Genomic DNA, 23,256 nt, shown 5'->3' on the forward strand with positions numbered 1-23,256 from the left:
AGGTTATCATTTTCGTTTATCTTAATCTAAATGTTTCAACCCTACACTCTGAGACAAAAAATTTTGCAGCCCAATGAGAATTTTTCTTATTGCATCTGTGCCCCATTAAAATTTATTTATTACCTTGCTTGAATGTTTAAACTTATTGCCATATCCTTTGTTCTATTGTACCTCCATACCTCCAAACACTGCAAATTTGGAGAGATTGTCTTTTTTATTTCATAGAACCAGAGGGAGTTTTATTTGAATGCTTTACTCTGAGTAAATTTTATTTGGTGTTCTTATTTTCATACTATGAGGTTTTGGAAAAATAGAATAATTGAATATGTTAACACTTCAAACGAGCTTCGTTCCACGAAGATCGAAAACAGCAATATACACACTGCACTATGGTCTTTATGAATACTACTACTGGGAGGATAATACTGGCTGTTCTTTATGGTTTTTCTCTTTCCCATTGAAGCACAGAGTTGTAGTTGACGTTGATTAAGAAACAAAATTTGATTTCACTTCATTAGGTTTAAACTTTCTTGCGAACTTAAAGAAGTAGAATATGAAACATTGTCATGCGATTCCTCTGCATACTCCTGGGGAATTACCATGAAATTGAATTGTTACAAAATTTTTCCTACAATCAACAAAAACCAAAAGATTCTATCAAAGCACAGACGACAAGCAAAGTGACAGTTACCGTTGGCAAAGTGACACGAACATAGAACACATGCGACACAAAAACTGAGGTTAGACATTGAACCAAAATTACATTTGTGGAAAACCAGAAAAAGACCCAGTCGGTAACAAAGTTTCTGGATATCATACGTAAATTTTTGAAAACATTGGAAAAAACGCTATCAAATATGATGCTCATTTGCTTATGACGATTATCTTCATGATGCATTAAGTATATCGTGATTTAGAACAGTTTGATTTTCTCATCTAAAAAATATGTGCGATCTCAGAGGCCCTCAAATCAATACCTTCGCCGGATATATTAACGAAAAATTCACTGCTTTTAGAAAAGAATGATGCTATTGGTTTTTCATATTGATGTAAATAAAAACTCACACAACTTAAGGTACTAGATGGTTGCTACTACCGTATTCCGATCCTGTATGAGATATAAACTATATTTATTAATCCAATTTAGAGCTGAACAGTTCCTTCTGCTAGTGAAATAGACATTAGAGATACATTTTGTTTCCACCTGACTAAAATAATTAGAATGGTTGTTATCAGCTTATGCTCTTAAATTGCCTAGCTGCTGGTTTTGCTCCACAACGATATAGTTATGTTCCAGATATCTTAGAATATGATTCTAGTTGAGCAGGAATTGACACGAAATCGATTCAAAGTTTTTTGGAGAATACTTTCGGACTGCTTCCGATTCAGTCTTGAGAAAGACTTTCAGAACAGCGTCTCAAAAACGCCCACATGGAATAAATTCAACGAGATATCTATCGCGTCTCAGGACTAAATAATCAGTTGTATTTGGATCAAACACAGTCACAATCGTTGCTCACTTATCAGTTTGAAAGCACATTCGGAGAAACCGGCCATTACACAGTACGAGCCGGAATTTCGTCTCGATGCTTTAAGTTGAGAAAGTCTTCAGTCAATGTTGTTTTTTCCATTTTACGAGCTTTCGAAAATCAGTAGCTGTCGAAAACACAATTGTTTTTTCTAGAAAACTACTAGGAACCTCCTACTACCTTCAATAGTCTTCTCAATTTACTAAACAACTGAAGATGTCAAGAAGTCTACTGGCAACTCAAACAACACACAAAATACCAGTCGCCAAGAGAAACATGCACCATTTATTTACATCTGCAATGACGAAGTTCCATTACGCCCTCTATTAGAGATACCTTATTTTCAGAGAAAATTTTCTATGGAACCAGAATTAAGTGCAATTGGTGCCCCGTCGTGCAGTCAACCTATTTGTCTTCCATAAAATTCTTTTAATTTCAGTCATCTAAAAGTGATCATTTTCGTTTATCTTAATCTAAATGTTTCAACCCTACACTCTGAGACAAAAAATTTTGCAGCCCAATGAGAATTTTTCTTATTGCATCTGTGCCCCATTAAAATTTATTTATTACCTTGCTTGAATGTTAAAACTTATTGCCATATCCTTTGTTCTATTGTACCTACATACCTCCAAACACTGCAGATTTGGAGAGATTGTCTTTTTTATTTCATAGAACCAGAGGGAGTTTTATTTGAATGCTTTACTCTGAGTAAGTTTTAATTGGTGTTCTTATTTTCATACAATGAGGTTTTGGAAAAATAGAATAATTGAATATGTTAACACTTCAAACGAGCTTCGTTCCACGAAGATCGAAAACAGCAATATACACACTGCACTATGGTCTTTATGAATACTACTACTGGGAGGATAATACTGGCTGTTCTTTATGGTTTTTCTCTTTCCCATTGAAGCACAGAGTTGTAGTTGACGTTGATTAAGAAACAAAATTTGATTTCACTTCATTAGGTTTAAACTTTCTTGCGAACTTAAAGAAGTAGAATATGAAACATTGTCATGCGATTCCTCTGCATACTCCTGGGGAATTACCATGAAATTGAATTGTTACAAAATTTTTCCTACAATCAACAAAAACCAAAAGATTCTATCAAAGCACAGACGACAAGCAAAGTGACAGTTACCGTTGGCAAAGTGACACGAACATAGAACACATGCGACACAAAAACTGAGGTTAGACATTGAACCAAAATTACATTTGTGGAAAACCAGAAAAAGACCCAGTCGGTAACAAAGTTTCTGGATATCATACGTAAATTTTTGAAAACATTGGAAAAAACGCTATCAAATATGATGCTCATTTGCTTATGACGATTATCTTCATGATGCATTAAGTATATCGTGATTTAGAACAGTCTGATTTTCTCATCTAAAAAATATGTGCGATCTCAGAGGCCCTCAAATCAATACCTTTGCCGGATATATTAACGAAAAATTCACTGCTTTTAGAAAAGAATGATGCTATTGGTTTTTCATATTGATGTAAATAAAAACTCACACAACTTAAGGTACTAGATGGTTGCTACTACCGTATTCTGATCCTGTATGAGATATAAACTATATTTATTAATCCAATTTAGAGCTGAACAGTTCCTTCTGCTAGTGAAATAGACATTAGAGATACATTTTGTTTCCACCTGACTAAAATAATTAGAATGGTTGTTATCAGCTTATGCTCTTAAATTGCCTAGCTGCTGGTTTTGCTCCACAACGATTTAGTTATGTTCCAGATATCTTAGAATATGATTCTAGTGGAGCAGGAATTGACACGAAATCGATTCAAAGTTTTTTGGAGAATACTTTCGGACTGCTTCCGATTCAGTCTTGAGAAAGACTTTCAGAACAGCGTCTCAAAAACGCCCACATGGAATAAATTCAACGAGATATCTATCGCGTCTCAGGACTAAATAATCAGTTGTATTTGGATCAAACACAGTCACAATCGTTGCTCACTTATCAGTTTGAAAGCACATTCGGAGAAACCGGCCATTACACAGTACGAGCCGGAATTTCGTCTCGATGCTTTAAGTTGAGAAAGTCTTTAGTCAATGTTGTTTTTTCCATTTTACGAGCTTTCGAAAATCAGTAGCTGTCGAAAACACAATTGTTTTTTCTAGAAAACTACTAGGAACCTCCTACTACCTTCAATAGTCTTCTCAATTTACTAAACAACTGAAGATGTCAAGAAGTCTACTGGCAACTCAAACAACACACAAAATACCAGTCGCCAAGAGAAACATGCACCATTTATTTACATCTGCAATGACGAAGTTCCATTACGCCCTCTATTAGAGATACCTTATTTTCAGAGAAAATTTTCTATGGAGCCAGAAGTAAATGCAATTGCTGTCCCGTCGTGCAGTCATCCCATTTATCTTTCGTAGCTTTCTATTAGTTTCAGTCAAATAAGTTACCATTTTCATTCATCTCAACCTAAATGTTTCAGCGCTACACTCTAAGATGCAACAAAAATTTTCAGCCAAATGAGAATTTTTTCTTTTCGCATCTAAGCCCCATCAAAATTTACTTATTAACTAGCTTGAATGTATAAACTTTTTGCCATATCCTTTGTTCTATTGTACCTCCATATCAAAACTAGTACATATACAAATCCGCGCACCCAAGTATTCAAATTTAATAGATGGAGTAATATCTTCCGATCATGCTAATTTTTATAACTCATAGTTAATTTTTTTTTGGTTGTGAACGCGATGTTATAATCGAATTTGGAAGCAACGTCTTTTATGTCTTTTGTCATTTTGAATTTCGACCTTCAAATTGTTTTGTGCGAAGTAAGTATCTTAGCTCTAGGTAACTTTGCTCTGCCACTGAAACATTTCAGAGAACTCAACATATCCACATCCATTTTTTAACAGACTGAACTCCAGTAACACGTCAACAACGTAGAAGAAAATAAATTTATTTCGAATGCACTCTGTTCAGATCTTATTAGATTTATCGTGGTTCCACAAAAAACTGCCCCTACCAAGTAATGCATACTTTTGAGGTTCCATTTGATTTTGCAGATTCCTGGGATGAATTATCAGTGGTTATCTTAGCTTCTTACCCCATCTTTACCTTTTCTGTGCTTTCGTTATGAAGCTGGTGTTGATTGACAATTCAAACAGATATTACAACTTTAATAGCAATTGGACTGAACTTAGCGCTATATATAGATTTGTAGGAGGTAGTATTACCATTTTACCATAACCAAACCAAGATGTAATCATGTTCGCCTTCAAGAAGTTTGAAAAAGGCGAAATTTTGTCAATTTTTACGACTGTGTGACGGTATGTTGCTAAATGTGGCTGATCTAATGTTTTGACTTTAGTGGCTACCTATGCAAAAAACTTGTTAAAACTGAAACCGCAAGCCAATTGGGTTGAAAGCACTCAGTGTGTTGATGAGTTCGTAAATTTTGCGGCTTCCTTGCTTTGCCGCCTAAAAAAATCTACGTGCTTTTAAAGAGAAATCCGAATGCTAATAAGAAAGCTAGAGTGCAGCCCATCCTGTAGTTATACGCAAAAAATTGCTATCTGTCGGCAGAAAAAATTTAAACTCTTCAGAATAGTCGCTCTCAGTTTTGAATTAAAAGTAACTCAAGAAACAGAATTTTTTCTGCTGCCATGCTCAAAGGTTGTTTAAATCTTCTAGCTAGATTACTTGCCAGATTTCTCCATCAACTTGATTTATGTCCTCAAAGTAGCGATCACCACTAGCAAACTAGTAAAAAAATTCATCAACTCTAAGAGCAAAGCCAGTCGCAGCTCTCAAACACGGGGCCATTGTCTAATAACGACGTTTTCTTTATCCAAAAATCTCGCAATGACGCGGCTTAAGTGAATCTCTACTGTTTTTGAAGTTCTTTTTCCCAGAGATGAGGCTTCAATTCAACCCAATCCTGCGTTCGACATTACTGATAAAATTGCTTGTTTTTTACATCGCCCTTTTCCAGATGGAGTTTTCTCGTTCTTCTTCTTCTGGCCAAGTAGTTACTTCTTCCCCAAAGCTAGGCCTTTTCTCTGGCATTCTTCACATTTAAAAACACATCGAATAAAATCTTGACTGATTCGTGGCCACCAGGCTACCATTCAGACTGCATTTTTGTTGCTTTTTCTCTGGGACTGTTTTCATGAGTTTTCGCCATGATAAAAATTCTTGGGAAGAAAGGCACAATACCGCAAATTATGATGATTCCGTTTTGGATTGTCAGGGCTTATTTCTGTTTTTCGAATCCGTTTCTCTGCTTCAGAGAATTGTTTCCAGTTGGCCTTCTTAATTTTTTTGAAGTCCTCTTTGAAAAACTATTCGAATCCACCTCAATTCTAATGTCTGACTGGGTTATCAGGTTGAATTGTATAAAATTGATATTGTTCAGGGCAAAACAGATACGATCACTGTAACCATCGTCGTCAGTCTACTCTGCTGAAAGGATCAGCATCGGAATTTTGTTTAGGCTGTGACACCGATATATGTTATAAGGCGATTTGATTCCCTTGACTGCAGGTAATGATTCAGCGACCATTGCACTGGGCCCTCATGGGGCAGCATATCTCTCCCAAATATCCCAAATTTTTTATCGGACAAAATCTGCACAACTGCTTGCCTATACTAACTTTTGTTCCATTCAACTTCATAGGTTAGCGATCCCAGAAGCGTCAGTTAATGACAATCATAGGCCTCAAGGCGTCAACTTTTACCTTATAAATGATTTGTTCTGAATTGGAAGTTTGTTTTGAAAAAATAAACAAAATTGAGCACATTTTTATAGCATTTATCTATGCGAAGATGTACACAAAATTTTTTGATTAGCTAAGATAATTTCTGTTAAATGGCATGTAAAATAGGTTTTGGTTTTGTTTCCTGGATTTGGTTTCCTTTTTGCCTTCTTTTTTTACAGTCGAGATATTCAGCTCTTGGTGGGTGGATGTAAGAATCAAGTTTTTAGGGGTGGGAGATTTTCTATTCCGACATGTGATTGATAATCCAATAAGATATTGATAGCGACACGACACAGTTAGAAATGGAATGAAAAATAATTTAATGGCAATTATTTATTGGCACAAGTTCGTCAGGTAAGTTCTCCTTTTGCTTTATGAAACTATAACAAAAACCTTCTAAGTTTCTTGATTGTGAAAACCATCACAAATTGTTTTGTTAACAGCTAACAAGACACGGTCAGTATAAAAGAAATAGTAATTGAATACCATAAAAATGTGGTTTTAGTTGTATTTTGGATTCGAAGGCTTAAAGCCAGATTCCGAGGCTAAAAATGATAAAGTTAATTTAAAAACCTATATCAACTCCTTTTGAGTTTCGTTTCGGATGCCTATCTAAAACATAAGGATTTGTTTTAGTCGAACTAAGTTTTCTTTTTCAACCGGTTTTTTACCCCAGAAAAAATACACATAGTTTTACCCAGGAAAAAAAACCAAAAAATATATCCCATAGAAATAAACCACACTGAATTAATCACCCGTTTGACTGTTAAAGAGCTTGGCATTTGGCCACGTGAGCCATAACCATAGCTTAGGGGCCGTGGGATTTGATTTGGTACTATCCCAACCGAACATTTTCTGTGTTAACATGGTTTTTTGCATGGGGGTTTATTTCCGTTAGAATTTATGTCCATGGGGGTGTATTCTCAAGGATTTTTTTTTCGTGGGGGCATGATTTCTTACTATAACCAGACTGAAGAGTCTTTTCCGTGATGGTTTGTTTCCTACACCAACGAATAACTGAACCATTTTGTCTATAGTTAATAATATTTGCTGTAAATCAATATCAGTAAGCCTAAAAGCGGCATTTTTGTAATTTTTTTCTTTGGAAGTGAATTTGAGGGTTTTTTGGTTGGCTACTTTTTAAATTTCCTCCAAATAAAGGATTCAAATGATGATCAATTTGTGTTGAGGTCTTTCAGTCCTAAGATATAGTTAAATCAACTTCTCGCTTGGCCTAATTAGTTTTTTGCTTTCCACTTTCAGGACGCCATTGACAGAGCGAACAATCGTCAACAAGACAAGTTCAGCTATCAGCAACTTCTTCAGACGGGGATCGTGTCATTCGGTGACAAATCATCACAATCAGTCGTGGAGACACGAGACAGGAACCTTCTATGGAAAGACACACGACTTGTGGCGAGTGAATTTGTTGCGTGGGATTTACAGACTAACATCAGTCTGACTATAGAGGAGCTGTGTCATTATGTCTTCGAGAAAAATCAAGGTATTGAGCAGCAGTTTTAATTCAAAACAAGATAACTTTCGAATTCACTTCGTTTATTATTCGTTCCTTTATCCTTAAAACTTGTTTTTTTTTCATATAAATTTCAGCCCTGAGTTCGACATCTCTTCATACAATCATAGTTAATCGGAAAATTCTTATCAGTTCAAATTGTGAACAAATCAAATTGCACCTTTTGGTCTTTTCAACTTGGGACACCTTTTTGGAACGTGCAACACACACAATCGGATTTTCAATGCCAACAAATGAGATGCAGTATAATCCTCATGAGCAGCGTGAATTTGCGGTTGTTTTCAAGTCACCACGTTCATTGGGTGACAGAACCACGTAACGCAATTACTAATTATTTTTTGGTTTTAATGTTAGTTTAAAAAATGTTGGTTAAAAATTTTTCCTTTCAATGTTAGCTAAAACCTTGAGTTATCGTAGTACGAATTTGATAAGATATTTGTCATTAATCTTGACAAATCTTGAAAATAACGATGTCCTGTTATTTTCAAAGTTATTATTCTTTTATTTTTTACGAATTTCTTTTATTTTCAAAAACTTTTAAATATCATGAAAGTTGGTTCATATTTTGACATATTCGATCACAGAGGATTGTCGTGTTTGTATCGAGATGGGTTAAGTTCAGTTTCAGTGGATACGGTGCAATTTCAGGAGTTCATGTAATCGTGTGGGATCTGAGTGACCCTTTCCTGACAACAGTTTTCCTTCAGCTCACCAGTCAGTACAGAATCCCAGTCATCATCACCAACTTCAGATACGAAGTTGGACAAGTTAGTCATAATTGCTGCCAGGAGTGTTACTATTATGACTATTAGTCATAATAGTAACACTAACCAGGAGAATCAGTAATGTGCGTTGGCTCATATGGTTCCAACACGGCTAATAATATTTTTTTTTGAGCGTGAAAGCTGCATATTCAAACACTGAACATCTAGCCATTAACATATATGTAATTTATTATTCTTAAACTTCTTGAGTTCGCTATGATTCTCAAAATCCTTTATTATTGTTGAAATTATTCTTAATTTTTGATTTTACTCAATAAAAACGCCGGCCTGGTAGTTAACAAATTATTGATGAAATCGTCAAAGGGACAATTCGTCCTTTAAGATTTGTAAATTTATCTCAAATTGATCAAAATGTTATCAAGCACAGCGATGAGTTAAACTTTACAAATTAATCAAATCTTTTCGTATTTTTTCAAGTTTTCTATTTTCAATGTAGACAAGTTATATATTGCGTACAACAGTTGTTACAAGTGCATATGTTGGTTTTGAATCTTATTCGTCTGGTAAAATTTAAAAAAAAGCAACCAATCGGCACATAAAAAAATGCAAGTATGATTATTCAATTTTTTGTGGTGAAAATGGGCAACAAATAAATTTCGGATTTAAAAGTTAAATTGGACTTAACTATTGAGAGGAGTCGTTTTTCAGTATAACTGAAAAACAGCAATTCTGTTATTCCAAATTAAATTCTTTGTCATCTGTTTAATTTTGGTTTCAAAAATTAATTGTAAATCCAATTTTTCTCTTTGATAAATAATTATCTTTTATTCCCTGAATTTACACATTGCTTTTAAATTGAGTTTTTCTTAACTACCAGAAGCAATAAAAAGTGATGAAAAAGGGGCGCATGTAGAAATCATATTAAATTATTGGCATGAAAGAGACAGACAAGCAAATTGTTATCACTTTGAACATCAGTCTTTAGCGTCTATCAATATAAATATTTCCATGCTAATTTTTCTGACCAAAAGAGAAACTTCTTTCTGGCCATTTTTTTGTTCTTGGTTTTGTTTTGCGTCGCTCTGTGCTCAAAAATCTGTGCTCAAAAATGTCACCCTCCCCCCATTCTCATTACAGTTGTAATTTCAGAGTCTGCAGCAAATCCCATTTGAGGACAAAGCGACAAATACCTCGACAATCTTCATGCAGCCGACGTTTGCACAGGAGATGACAGCTGTGCTGTATTTGATGCAGTTCTATTCATGGCCTCATCTGGTACTCATAGCCAAAGTGGGACAGGACACGGACGCCGCTCTGAAGATAGTCGAAGACAAACAGGAAACAATGAAGTAAGTTGGGAGCGGTAGTCAGCTCGAAAATGGCTCCAACGGTAGAACTACACCCTTAACCAATAGTGGACCCATTAGATCTCAAATAGCAAATATTTTTATGACTATGTGAATAGTAGACCGTTACGCACGTGAACGGTACACCTGTGTTAGCTCTTTTAATACAATCGTTCTGACCTATTGAGTATTATTCAAAGGAACACAGTCTTCTAAAACAGTTGTTTCACATAGAAGCAGGAAAATATAACACTTTATTTCATTTATGAGAAGACTTTTGGCCTTTTCAGCTTGTTCCCGCCTCACAGTACGTTATGCAACCCCCAGTAACAGAGCACGTATCATTACATAGTAAATCATTATGTAAAAATATAACACTTGCATCTGGGGATGCAAATAATATGTCACAAACGGAAAGCATCCTAATGTTTTTTTAAAACTTTTTCTCTCTCTCGAACCCCCTTTTCCTCCAAATGGCAAATGTAGAAAGAATTCTGCGACGAAAACCATTTCTGGACATCTATTGAGAGATAAAATTTCCTTCGTTAATATTACAGACGAATCCCTGTTCAAAATAAAATCCCCACAAATACTGATTGACTGTGGAACGCAAATCTTTGCAGCAGCTGCAAAAAAAACAGACATTGCTGCTCATCAATAAAGCGATTTAAAATTGCAAAATCAGGACTTGTCTTAATCCACATAACATTTAACAAAAAGCATAAATACGTAAGGAAAATGCCCTGGGTAATAAATGAGCGACCAAGAGTTTCTTCACTTTATCATGGTTTCAGTAAAAGAGAGACGCAATATTTTCGACCGAAAATGTAAGATTGCCTATGCCATGCTCAAGCACCTTTGTGATACTCCGTTTGAGTAGTCTCGCAGTTGTCTTTCAATTACCGTCCCAACTTAGTGACTATGATTCGTGACGCGAATCCGTAGTTATGGGATATTTGAAATTACCACCTCTAGATTTAATAGTGGAAAGCTGATACAATTCCACTTGTAATTATTATCTTGGAAACACGGTGCTTTTCGAATCAATCTACGAATTGAGCTCAAAAGAAGTGCGAGAGAGAGAACGACTGAATTTGATTGAGTTAGTCAAAGGAGTGAATAATTAGCCAAATGTGGGAGGCATGAACGTACTGACTTCCTTTATAGACGGAGTTAAATTAACATCATGTGATCAATTCAACAAATCATAAATACATCATGCTTAGTGAAATAGGGTCATAATTTAGTACAGGTTTCCCATCTGTACCACATATCCGCCGCTTTAGCAAATTATTGAAAAAATCAATTATTTAGAACAGAAATTGGAATTTTTTACATTATGCTTATTTAACAGAAAGAATTTCATTAATGATTTAATAAAATATGCTTAAATATGTATATATATATATATATATATATATATATATATATATATATATATATATTAATAACAATATTTGCTGGTTATCATATCCAAAAAATATATATATTTGCTTGTTATCATAGCCAGTGATTGTAATTTATGTATACGTACTGCATTTGGATGCAAATTTTGGTGAACAATACTTTGAACAAGAGAACACAATTGAAAACTGCTTATGGAAGTGTGATACATTTCCACTATATATGAAATGAATTAAGGAACTAAAACAACAAATGAAATCAGTTTGAAATCGAATATAATTGGAACGAAAGGCTAAAACTTAAGTATTTTAGTTTTGATTTTCAGCGTCGAAAACTGACATGCTGATTTCTCTTTCGTAATCAGAATGATCGTTGCCATGTTGCCATGACCGAATTCTGTCGTTTTGGTGCTGACATAGATTTGGATTCACTAGCGGAACAAACTGAACCCGGTCTTCCAATTCCGTAGTACGATGGAGCTCATCGGTTAAGTTTAGCTGTCGAGGTAGATGGTGTAAACGTAGAAGATGCGGTGGAATTATTGGAAGTTGGACTGGCTGTTCGATGTGTGCTCAATGGATGCAGAATCGAAGGTTTTCGTGCTGACCTTGACTTGGAAATATTGTCGCTCGCAGAAAAAATTCCTGGTGTGTTGTCTGGTGGCGAATTTTTAAGTCCCCCGATTTTTTTTCTTAAAGTCCTTGATATAATGTCCAATTTTCTCCTCAGTTGTTTTTTCATGGGGCAATGGCCTTCTTTGGGTGTTTTTCCTGAGTGGGTTGTTTCGCTCCGCTTTAGTTTTGGATTTGGAATTATCATTGTTGCGATACCTGACATCTGGTACTCCAGGTTTCTGTTTGACTGTCGTTCGTGGGGATGTACTGGAGACGACAGTGCAAGGTGCAAGAGATTCGCACAAACCACGAGGATCTTTCTTTGAACGTTTCGTTACCTTGCGTGCCATTTTCAATTCCAAAGACTTTTCCTTGCGTGGAATTGGGTTTGTGAGCTTAGAGTGGAGAATAAATCGGGAGGCGGATTTATTCTGTTCTCTGTTGAAGCGACGTCCAGCATCCAACTGTGCACCTTTCTTTGCCTCCTCGAATTGATTATCACTCCGTTCAGTGGAAAACCAAACGTTGATTGTCTTCAACGGGAACTGAATTTGCCTCTAAATAATGATTTAAAGTCTGTTCGTATGTTAAATTTGAGGAGTTAGGTGTCTTAGTAATGTTGCTTAGTGGTGTATTTGGTTTTCTGCCAAAATGTACTAGGAGAGATGATACGTTTGTAGTTTTCTGTTTACATGTGCGTAATTGATATACTAATGACTTTATTGCTTCTCTAATTGTGAAGGCGTGAGAATTGCATGCAATTTTCCTACAATTTAAGCGTCTTTTAATAGTTTTTTCAAGCGTTCTAATAATCCAATAGCTCTGTGATCATTTGCAGATTTGGTGATTATGTTTATGTTATTCATTTTACAAAAGTTATTAACTTGATTTCCTGTTAAAGTTCGTGCTTGATCTAAGCGAATATTTCGTGGTTCTTGTATTTGAATGTACTTATCTAAAATTTTCACAACATTGGGACCATCAGCTTTTTTGAATACTTCTACTGTTGGGTATTTTGAAAACTATCAATACATGCAAGGAAATACATATATCGATCTCTTTCGTTTGTTATGTGGCCTTCAAAACCTATATTTTATTTTTTCATTGGGTTCAGAACAATTTTCGTGAGGTTTCAACCTTGACGCAGGAATTACAGGTTTAAGTTTCTCACCTATATCCTGTCAAGGCTTGCATTTCTCAGTATTATTGAAGATTTCTGGATGCATATACGGCCAGAATGCATATTGGCCGTGAGAAACCATTCCCTAGCTTCCCGGATTTGTAAGATGGAGGGACTTCAATACTTCCTCTTGAATTGATTTTGGTATTGTGAGCCGTTCATCAATACACACGCAACCTGAACGTACTTTTAAATCACGCCTGTACGAATGCTTTTGCGGGTTGACGTCTTTGCACCTCTGATTGTCATTCTGCAGGCCGCAGTCACGAACTTCCTTCAGAACGGCATCTTTTGATGTTAGAGCTGCGAGGAAGCCTTTCAAGAAAAGTTGGGTACGGTTTTTTTTCGAACACTTCCGCTCCGGGTAATTCCGGGTTTGGGGTAGATGGTACTTCATTAGAGGAGCGTCTCAAGTTCACATCTGAGTTTGCGAATGGAATGTACCTTATTTACCGCGTTTCATTTATGTGTTGCTCTTGACAATTTGATGGTGTGGTATTAAATAAACTGATGCAATTGCGTCAAGAATGCGGTTAATTGTTGCAACCGCAAATTCCACCTCATATTTGTTTGTCACATTTTCTTTTTGATTTGGTTGGCGAGAAATGTTATCTACCAGACCCAATTTCGCACCCGTTATGTGTTCAATATTAAAATCAAATGGTAAAAATTGGTCCACCCAACGTGTTAAACGACTATTATAAGATTTATTAGATCGATGTCATAACACGATATCTTTCTTCGTTGCTAATGAGGAAACATGACGCGAATTTTATTGTTTTCTAGCCTGCTACTCAACGCTGCTCTAATGCGGCAACTAAACCTGTACGAGATGTATTGCTTTTAATGCGGTTTTCTATGTATGGGTTATAATGTGTGTTTTCAGTTGTATTTGCTACCTGATTGTTACTTTTGCGAAGTTGTGTTGCTATATCTTCGTTTCAATCGAGTTTTTTGTTTTTTGTTAAGAGAGGTCGTAAAGGATGACATATTTATTGAATTCGGAATTAACTATCCTGAATAATGTACTAAAGCTAAATTAATTGTAATTGTTTAAGATTTTTAGGTGCTGAAGGATTAAGCTCAGTGTTCACCAAAGGTTGAACATTTATTGCTACGTCGTCCTTTTTGGTTGGTAGGTGTGAAATTTTTTTTAAAAATAATCATTTGATGTGTTGGCGAGACTTTCTAATTCGAGAGATGAAATCAGGAAAATTAAATGCTATTTGTGATTTAATTGGACACTGATTTTGATCAACATTCAATACTAGCTTTGATTGATTCCCGGTGAAGCTTAGGTGAGAAAAGTGGTCTCGTCCGATTATTGGTCGTTGTCTGTTTTCTGCAGTCTTCAGCAGTCCCGTCGTTGCATTTCACAGAGGTGACAATGACGCCAAGTATCTTAATGATATCAATTGAGAACGTACTACAGACGTGCCTTGTTGAAGATTTTACCCAATAGCTGTTTTTGTTCATAACCAGGCCGTTTGCTAAGCTTTTGTGTAAAATCGTGCAAATGCTGCCGGAATCCACTAACGCTTTTGTCTCAACATTTCCGAAATGAACTTGTTTGTTGACTGATTCCAACGTTCGGTTATTTTAGTCGCTTGCAATAACTGCTACGCAGTTATCCTCTGTCTCATCGTATTTTGAGTCGTAATTTGGATCATAAGTTTTATGTTGTTTCAACATATTATCTATTTGATTGACCTGAATATCAACCGACGGTGATGTTCCCACTGTTGCAGCCCCAGATTGCGCATCTTCAACATTGTTGACTCGAGCTTTCGGCTGCATTTTTGTTCTCGGTTTTTGATAAATTTGGCAAAATGGTCGTGAACACCACAATTTTTGCTTGTATTGCTCCGAGCTGGACGATTTTGACGATGACTAGTTGACCAGGCATTTCCACATTTAAGACAGACAGTAGGTCTTAAATAACCCTGGAGTTGAGCGAGAGCTTTTCCAATTTTTTTTTCAAATATTAATGAGGGATGGATTGGAATCAGTTACTGTGTAAGCAGAAGTTCCCGATTTTTTAAGTTGGTTTTGAGTACCCATCTCTACATTTGATGGCTGGCTGAAGTACCGCTTTAGGAATTTTTTTGTGCTTTAAGAGTTTGCGTTGCATTTCACCGTCGTGCAATGAAACCGTTTCGGACTATCGACTCTTCATGGCTGCCAAGATTTCAATAAAGAGAGTTCACGCAAACATCGGCAGGATTTTTTTTAGGTTCTCCTTTGAGCTGTTTTTTCGTAAGCAAGGCATAACGATCGAAGGTTGTGTTCCTCTGTTTTCTGAAAACACTATAAAATGATCCCACAATTCCCTCGTTATGTGATCGATCTCGATAGTGGGCTCTGGGAAAACAAGTTTCTACGGCCTTCATTAAAAAGGCTAAGATAGGAAAGAGAGACGGCCTTACGATTACAGAATTTCTCCAAGGACGATCTGCACGCAGTATCCCAGAGGCCTCGATCTTTTGACATTTGTTTAGCCAAGCGTTCTTTAGTTGCTCGTTCCGTATTCTACAATCACATTCACTCTGGGTAGTACTATTGTCTACGTTTTCTCCATAGATCGGTTCATAAGGTCAGGTGACTTTATCCAGCGGTGCTTCTCGTAGAATGTCGATCGAGATTCCTTCTTTTGCTAAAATGGTCAACTTCAAGATGATTTGCCACCGTTGCCATCGTAGTGGAGGTTTGAAGGTTGGTCTTTCCTAAAAAGGGTTCAATCCTGAGAAGAGCACGTTTTTTGGTGCTGACTGCGCCATGTGCTACTCTGTTTGAGTAGTCTAGCAATTGTGTTAAAATTACCGTTCAATTTTTGGTGAATTGGATTTGTGACGCGAATCCGTAGTCAGATGTGATATTTGAAATTACCACTTCTTGAATTTACAGTGGAAAGTTGTTACAATTCAACTTGTAATTATTATCTTGGAAACGAGATGGGTTTCCACTCAATCTACTAAATGAGCTCAAAAGAAGTGCGAGAGAGATAACAACTGAATTTCATCGAGTTAGTCAAAAGGGTGAATAATTAGCCAAATGTGGGCGGCTTGAGCATGCTGACTTCATTTATAGACGGAGTTAAAATAACATCATGTGATCAATTCAACAAATCGTAAATAGATCATGCTTTGTGAAATAGGGTCATAATTTAGTACAGGTTTCCCCTCTGTACCACATATCCCTTGCTTTAGCAAATTTTTGAGAAAAGCCAATTAGTTTGCTAAAAAGTTTTCCATCTGTACCACAACCTTCTTGAAAGCAAGTCCTGTCAAGCCTCTGTGTTTCTGCTAGACTTTTTTATCAGGCTTCTGTGTTGCTTCTGTGTTCGGATTTGTCAAAAGAAAAGAACACACAGACTTAATGATGGTAATTGTTGAGATGATATTGTGTCAGCATTGATGTAAAAGAGAGAGAGAGAGAGAGAGTTGAAGTGAATATTGTTTTTTTTTGAATTTAAAGTCTACATAATGAGCTACACCTAAATATTACCACTGTTGTCTGTCTAGATTTCGTATGAAAGTTTTCGATTTTTGCTGGAAAAACGGCCTATAATAAAGTTCTCCGTGACAAGTAATGTCATTAAGGCTATGTAAGGCCACGGAAATTACATTATCGCCCATTTTGAGGGACAGTTTGCAGAATTTTACGTTCCACATAATTATCAGTCTTCATATTGTTTAGTGATCTAAAATTTCCATCGATCCCCTTTATGAAAAGCTAAATAGCTAGCTAAAAACTTAAAACATAATAAGTACCAAAATATGCGTCTTGCAGTTATATTTCGAGAAAGTTGATTGATGATTATATCGAGAAAATTGATTGATATTCATGAAACAAAATTCAGATTCACTTTAATGATTTTTTTTTAAGTTTCGTCTGCCCGTATTCCATAAAGTTTATGGTGATCACTTCGTAGCAATCCAAATGCAGTTTTGTTTTGAAATTTAAACCGGTAAAACGTTTTTTTTATGAAATTAATTATTACCTCTGGTTAGTTGCAGAACTGATAGCGTTGTTATAATCACCAGTTTTTTTTTCTCGAAATTTCCTATAAAAAGAACAAAAAGTGGACATTGGTGAATTGTCCACTACTGGTCCATTCTGTTGCGCTTATTACATTTGAATCGTCTCTCGGCCAGAGTAATGAAAACTAAGAGATTAAAAGATTCTTATTTTTGTCTCGTTAATCAAAATATCTTCTTTTTCAGACCATTCCAGTATCATCCACCAATCCTGTTTACTACAACAGAGAGTATCCGAGTTGAAGTTGCACCGAAACTGAAAGCAGTTAGTGTTGAATAGTCTCATTTACAAATAAATGCCAATTGCTCAGACAGAATATTGTCAAATCGGATCTTTTCCATTTGGTTGTAAATTGAAGCACCCCAAATGAGGGGGTGGCCGTCTTTTCGAGAGCACATCGAGCTGGACGCAGATCGAGATATTTCTAAGCTAAAAATGTAAGCTAAGCTAAAAATGATAGGATTTTCTCAATTTATGTAGCATTGTAATTGGGCTCTAATACTCGCAATTGTTAAAAATCAAAACTGGGTAATATAAATTGCAGGTGCGTGGTAAGAACAAAGTGAATGTATTCGCGGTCCTTGCTGAGCCAGAAGACGCTCACGAGATCTTTGCAGAGGCACACAGATTGCAGCTGCTTGACCCGTAAGACTTTTTACTTGGGTATAGAAAATAAATGGGGGGGGGGCTGTAAGATCCAAAGCCTTAATTATAGGTCCGCTTAGGGTTCAACTTTTGTTAATTGTGGTATTTGAAAAGTTTAGGAAGTATGTGTGGATCGTGTCGGAGAGAGTAATCAACGGTCCAATAGTACCCCCGATGCCAGAGGGTCTGATCGGATTCCAAGCAAACATTCCGAATAGAGAAAGGAGGATACGAGATGCAGTAAAGGTAATCAATCTCATCCTCTCATCTTTTGCGTCACTAACCAATCGAAAAGTTTCAGTTTTGATTGTTCTTTTTCTGAACAGGTAAATTTGGGTTAAATCTTACCATTCAAACCAGATATAGTTTACAAATACTTATAAAATCTAAATTTAAAGGTTCCGTTAGCTCTCAAATCTAAAAATAACTTTAAAGCCCTTCAATATTTCTTTCCAGTGGAATGAAGTTGAACTGTTGTAATGGATCCTGTTTTAGCATTTCTTTCAAGTTTGCCGAAGATTTTATTGATCTTCCAAGTGGGAGTTGATTCTATTTTTGTATGCTTCCTGCATTAATATTCGATGTTTACAGAGCCGTGTACCTAAAGTTTGAGTTACGCCATTTTATCGCAATTTATTTATTGATCTTCCAAGTGGGAGTTGATTCTATTTTTGTATGCTTCCTGCATTAATATTCGATGTTTACAGAGCCGTGTACCTAAAGTTTGAGTTACGCCATTTTATCGCAATTTATTTCGACATTGCTTCTTGATGCTAAATCGTAGGTCAGTGACTGAGAAGGCAAAAAACGTTATCCCTGCAATTTGGAACAGCTTTTTCCCGTTTGTTTCGTACCAGCTGGCCAAAATGTTTTGAATTCTTTTTACTACAATTAATTTGTATCCCAATGATCCGTGCCTATTTCTTGTCTGCTGAGGCAAAATGTTTCAGAAATAAGTGTATGAGTAGGAAAACATGGTTTCACCGTACCAGTTCAGGAAAACATCTCTGAAAGCGGCTAATTCTTGCGCTTTTACTGATCTTCTCGGTTGAAGCCACCAGTCCTATATGCAGCCGTTATATTACGCCCTCTTATACTTATGTTAGTTAGTTTCATACACGTGCTATATTCAAATATTAGCTGTGTTAGCTTTTGATATATGCATATTGTAAGTTGCTAGTCTTCTATTAATGTTTTTCAAATATTGGGGTTTAACTCACTGTTTGAAAAAACTTTCTGAACAAAAGAAGATGATCTAATTGACAATTGAGCGTTCAGCACCATTAGTTTTATTTGGGATCTTTCCAACAATTGCCCCCCTTTTGCAAAAGGGGGGGGGCTATTCTTGAATAGATTTTAAGCGATCAGAGACAACAAATAACTGTCCAAGTATGCGCTGACTATGTTGCATTGAATAGAATAAAATACGCCATGCTCTGTTAATTAGCAGAATTGAAATACAAAAAGCAAAGATTTCCGACTTGCGGATCGGTGAGCGCGATAACCGCCCCCAAGATTTTCAGATTATATCCCACATCTCATGATGAGAGGCATGACCATGAACAGCGATCCGCAATTTCACTTAAACGGATATGTGGCTATCTCAAGTGCAGGCCAAACAATTTTTTTGGTAAATTATAGCACAGAAGGAGACGAGTCTCTCCTAGGTACCAAAGCAAAGGGGGCAATTGTCGAAAAGATTTTTTATATCTTTTCTGACTGAAATGCTGCTTAACGATTGGGTGAATCAATTTTTATCTTGTACCGTTTTTTTTAAGTTTTGATGGTTTGTTTTTCGGGAGCTTTCACACCCCACACCCCTCATCTCAAGGTGATTGTTGAATAAAACCTATGTGAGCAGTTTATGGACAAATCAGAGAAAATTTTCCATGCATACGCATTTCTATATCAAACTCAATAGAATTAGCTCATGCTATGGCAATTAACCAAATTGGAATACGATTTGTCATTTTAACGCGGCAATAAGGAATCAATAACTTTCTTTGCGGCACTTGTCGAGAATATTAAAGAACTAAATCAGTGCTTTATTTTTATGCGCGTATTATCTTTCACTCGGTTAAAATTTTCTAAATGCCGATTCAGACGTATCCCCTTGTAACTTTTCAAATGCATACAGTGTTTAAACATATATCAACGGGGTGCCTAACTGACGGGAGAAAGGGAGGTGGCTAGCAGAAAAGATCCGGGATCTTTTAAACCTCTTCTAAACGCGTTTGTCATTCCTCTCGCGGCCATGTCTCATGCTCTGTGGGATGTAATCCGGAAATCGCGGGTGGGTTATCGTGAAGAAGCCCCCACGCGCGCCCACTGACCCGCTGGTTGGATTTTTTTTCGCTTTTTATTCCAATTCGGCTAATTAACAGAGCGTGGCGTATTGGTTAAAAACTCGGTCGCCTAAAATCTATTCACCAATAGCCCCCCTTTTGTAGAAGAGGGAAATCTTCGAAAAGATCCAACAGAAGTTGCAAAAAAGATGAATGACAACGGCTGGGATCGGAGTAGTTGAGATAGTGTTTCATGACAAAGTTCAGAAGAGAAATGGGTATATTTTTTAAAAGAAAAACCCTAAAATTTAAATCTTAAACAAATGGATTTTGTTTACATTTTGAACAAAAGTTAAGTTAACCGATTGATTTCACTGAAACAACAAAATGCAGTATCAAAGAACGCAATCCACAACTGCTATTGGTCTTATTTACTCAATTTTCGAAAGAAATTGGCGAGCGATTGATTGACCAATAAGAGACGACTAATAATTGTCTGCGAATGCGCAGACTATGCTACATTGAATGGAACAAAATACGCCATTCTCTGTTAATTAGCCGAATTGAAATACAAAGCGAAAAGGATTTCCGACTGGCGGGTCGGTGGGCGAGCCTCTCGGCTTCGGCGCGATAACCGACCCAAATTTTCCGGATTATATCCCTCAGCTCATGAGAGGCATGGCCATGAGCAGTGGTCCGCTGTTTCGCTTAAACTAATTTTTGGCTATATAAACTGTAGGCCAAGTAATATTGTGGTAAAGTATAACCACAGAAAGGGGCCGTTCTCTACTAAGTACCAAAGGGTGTAATTGTTGAAAAGGGCCCTCCTGTTTTTATAAATTGAGGCTTCAGGATTGCCTGGGCACGAATTTTGAGGTTGTTAAAATGGCTCACTTTAGCGATAAAACAATAAAATGCCCATAACAATCAGTATATAATTGCTGTATGAGAATTATACATCGTATAAAATTTTTGAATACCGGTGCTGGCATAATAGATCAAAAGACACTAGATCAAGATCAAGAATTGGCCCAATCGATTGAAAAAATTGATTCAAATTGTATTGGCCAATCAGATTTCGGCTTTCACAAATGGTACAGTGTATAACGTGTTAAGTCATACAAATGTGTTTGTTTTCGATCTGGTCTCACTGGTCGCTGAGGTATTGCCAAATACGCTTACACCGTGGTTGAGCTCACAAATAGTGCTTAATTACTGTCAATAATATTGAAGTTTTTTTCGAATTACTTCCCCAATTTTCCGTTTTCGATTTACTGTATAATTTCTGGTCATGTTTGCTACCATAGCTGATGAAGTATACAATTCCTCTATCTGAATTGTGTATATTTTATTTTATTTAGATGATAGTTCGTGCGCACAGAGAAGAGAGCCGAAAAGGAGAGGCATTCTATGTCCTTCAAAAGTCCTGCTACACTCCAGAGGTCATGATTCTCGATAGGAAACCTCTAACGGGGTCAGTCAAACCGGATCATTCTAATTACCCCTCAAACCATCCCTTCCCTTTTACTCCAAGTTGTAGCCCCATCACAGTACATTTATATGCCATTTTTAGGTTGTACGCTGTATTTTTAGGATGGAGTGTACGAGTACGCTGTGCGCCTATGGGACTGTACGCTCTATGCTCATTAAGCTGGGGGGGGGGGGGGGGGGGGTTGGGGGTTTAGGCAACACCCGTTAAATCACATTTCCTCAACTTGTTCTGAAATTGCTGTTACTTGAAGTTAATCAGCCACAAAGTGCCATAAATCATTGGGCTGAAGATTTTGCAAATGATCTATATATTTCCGCAACATATGTTATTAATGGATATTTTCAGTGCCCTTCTGAACACGAGCATGTTTGGTTCGGATGGTCTAGTGGAGTTTGACAAACAATCCTTGGCAGGACACCGAGCTACCTACAACTATACTCTGCTCAATCTTCAAAAAAGTTGGTCATTTCAAATTGTTAAATGAAAAAACTAATATAATTGAGATAAAGATTGTATAAATTTAAGATGCAGCAACGTTGGAAGGCCTTAACAATTAAATTAACTTATTAGTTAGACATCTCTTTATGGAATCTTAGTTCAATGCAAAGTTATCATCAGTTCAACTCATAGACAGATCAAATTTTCATTTGAAGGCATCTTGAAATTGGAACCCACACAATCGTGTGAACAATTAAGTAAAGGTAACTTTCTTTAACTCACGTCAATTTACACTAACTTGCAAATCCCCGACAATGCTTGGTATCAAACATACCGGGAGTCTGACTCTTTGTTGCAAATGATGGAGAACAATTAGCAAATTCGAGTACATTAAATCGATGAGAGCAATTTTTGCGGATTTATGACACAAATATCCTGTGTCTAGACAAAAATCTTAACAAAATTTGACCAGATTTAAGACATTGTAATCAGATTTTGATTGGTTCTGCTGACTTATTTTAATTACAATTCCAATATTTTTTTGTTGTACATGAAAGTTTTCCTTGCCATGAAAGTTTATTAAAAGCCACTGTCAACCAATCAAAGGGTATTATTTCGGCGCGCTCGTTTTTTTTGCAACTCAAAGTTGAATATTGGTTTTCTTGAGGTTTTCTTTTCGAAAGTAGCATTTGTTCATGCGGCGGGTTGCCTAAAACCGAAAGTTAGGAAAATTGTTTGAGGAAATTTTTTACTGAGTGACAGAATTTTTTTGGTGAATGACTTTTCAACCTTGAAAACTGTTCTTGAGAGAACTGCGCACATGGACAACCATTTTTAGATTTTTTCGTCAATCTGGCTCCAATTTTTTTTGGTTTTTTTTTGTAGGTGGAATTTGATAATGCAGTGGCGTTGATTTTATTTGGAGTCGATATTAAAATGTTTTTGCGGGCCTAATAATAAGTTTCAGGTGAAAAATCAGATCTTTTTTTGGTTTTCACTGCCTTGTTTTAATGGCAAGTTGGCTATGTAAGTTTAATGAACTATTTTTGTGTTGCTAAAATTATTAATACTGTATTTCATTTTGGTACCCGGACCACTCTAGCAGTGCAATTCATTGCTGATTCAGAGCAAAAAGCATACTGGATTTTGTCCGGCCCATTGCTCTGTACATGTCCCAGATTTAAATTTACAGTCTGGTTTTTGGAGGTCAATGAGTCATTACACTGACTTGTTTCTGAGCATGAAAGTACTTTGTTTCTGCCTTATTGCTCTCATGCAAATGACCAAACGA

The 23,256-nt window shown here is 36.4% G+C and overlaps 1 protein-coding gene across 1 annotated transcript in view; it reads left to right on the plus strand.

Moving 5' to 3' along the window:
- LOC142342688 (glutamate receptor ionotropic, NMDA 1-like) overlaps positions 1 to 23,256 on the plus strand; it is a 106,666-nt gene that overhangs the window by 21,067 nt on the left and 62,343 nt on the right. The window contains exons 2-9 of the mRNA XM_075394181.1: positions 7,528 to 7,768; positions 8,447 to 8,565; positions 9,673 to 9,872; positions 17,291 to 17,369; positions 17,650 to 17,750; positions 17,870 to 17,996; positions 21,397 to 21,509; positions 21,873 to 21,985. Of these exons, the coding sequence (XP_075250296.1) occupies positions 7,528 to 7,768; positions 8,447 to 8,565; positions 9,673 to 9,872; positions 17,291 to 17,369; positions 17,650 to 17,750; positions 17,870 to 17,996; positions 21,397 to 21,509; positions 21,873 to 21,985 (1,093 nt within the window). The remainder of the gene's footprint in view (positions 1 to 7,527; positions 7,769 to 8,446; positions 8,566 to 9,672; positions 9,873 to 17,290; positions 17,370 to 17,649; positions 17,751 to 17,869; positions 17,997 to 21,396; positions 21,510 to 21,872; positions 21,986 to 23,256) is intronic.

This window comes from Convolutriloba macropyga, chromosome 7 (genome assembly GCF_964194025.1).
Source record: "Convolutriloba macropyga chromosome 7, txConMacr16.3, whole genome shotgun sequence".
Classification (NCBI taxonomy): Eukaryota; Metazoa; Xenacoelomorpha; order Acoela; family Convolutidae; genus Convolutriloba; species Convolutriloba macropyga.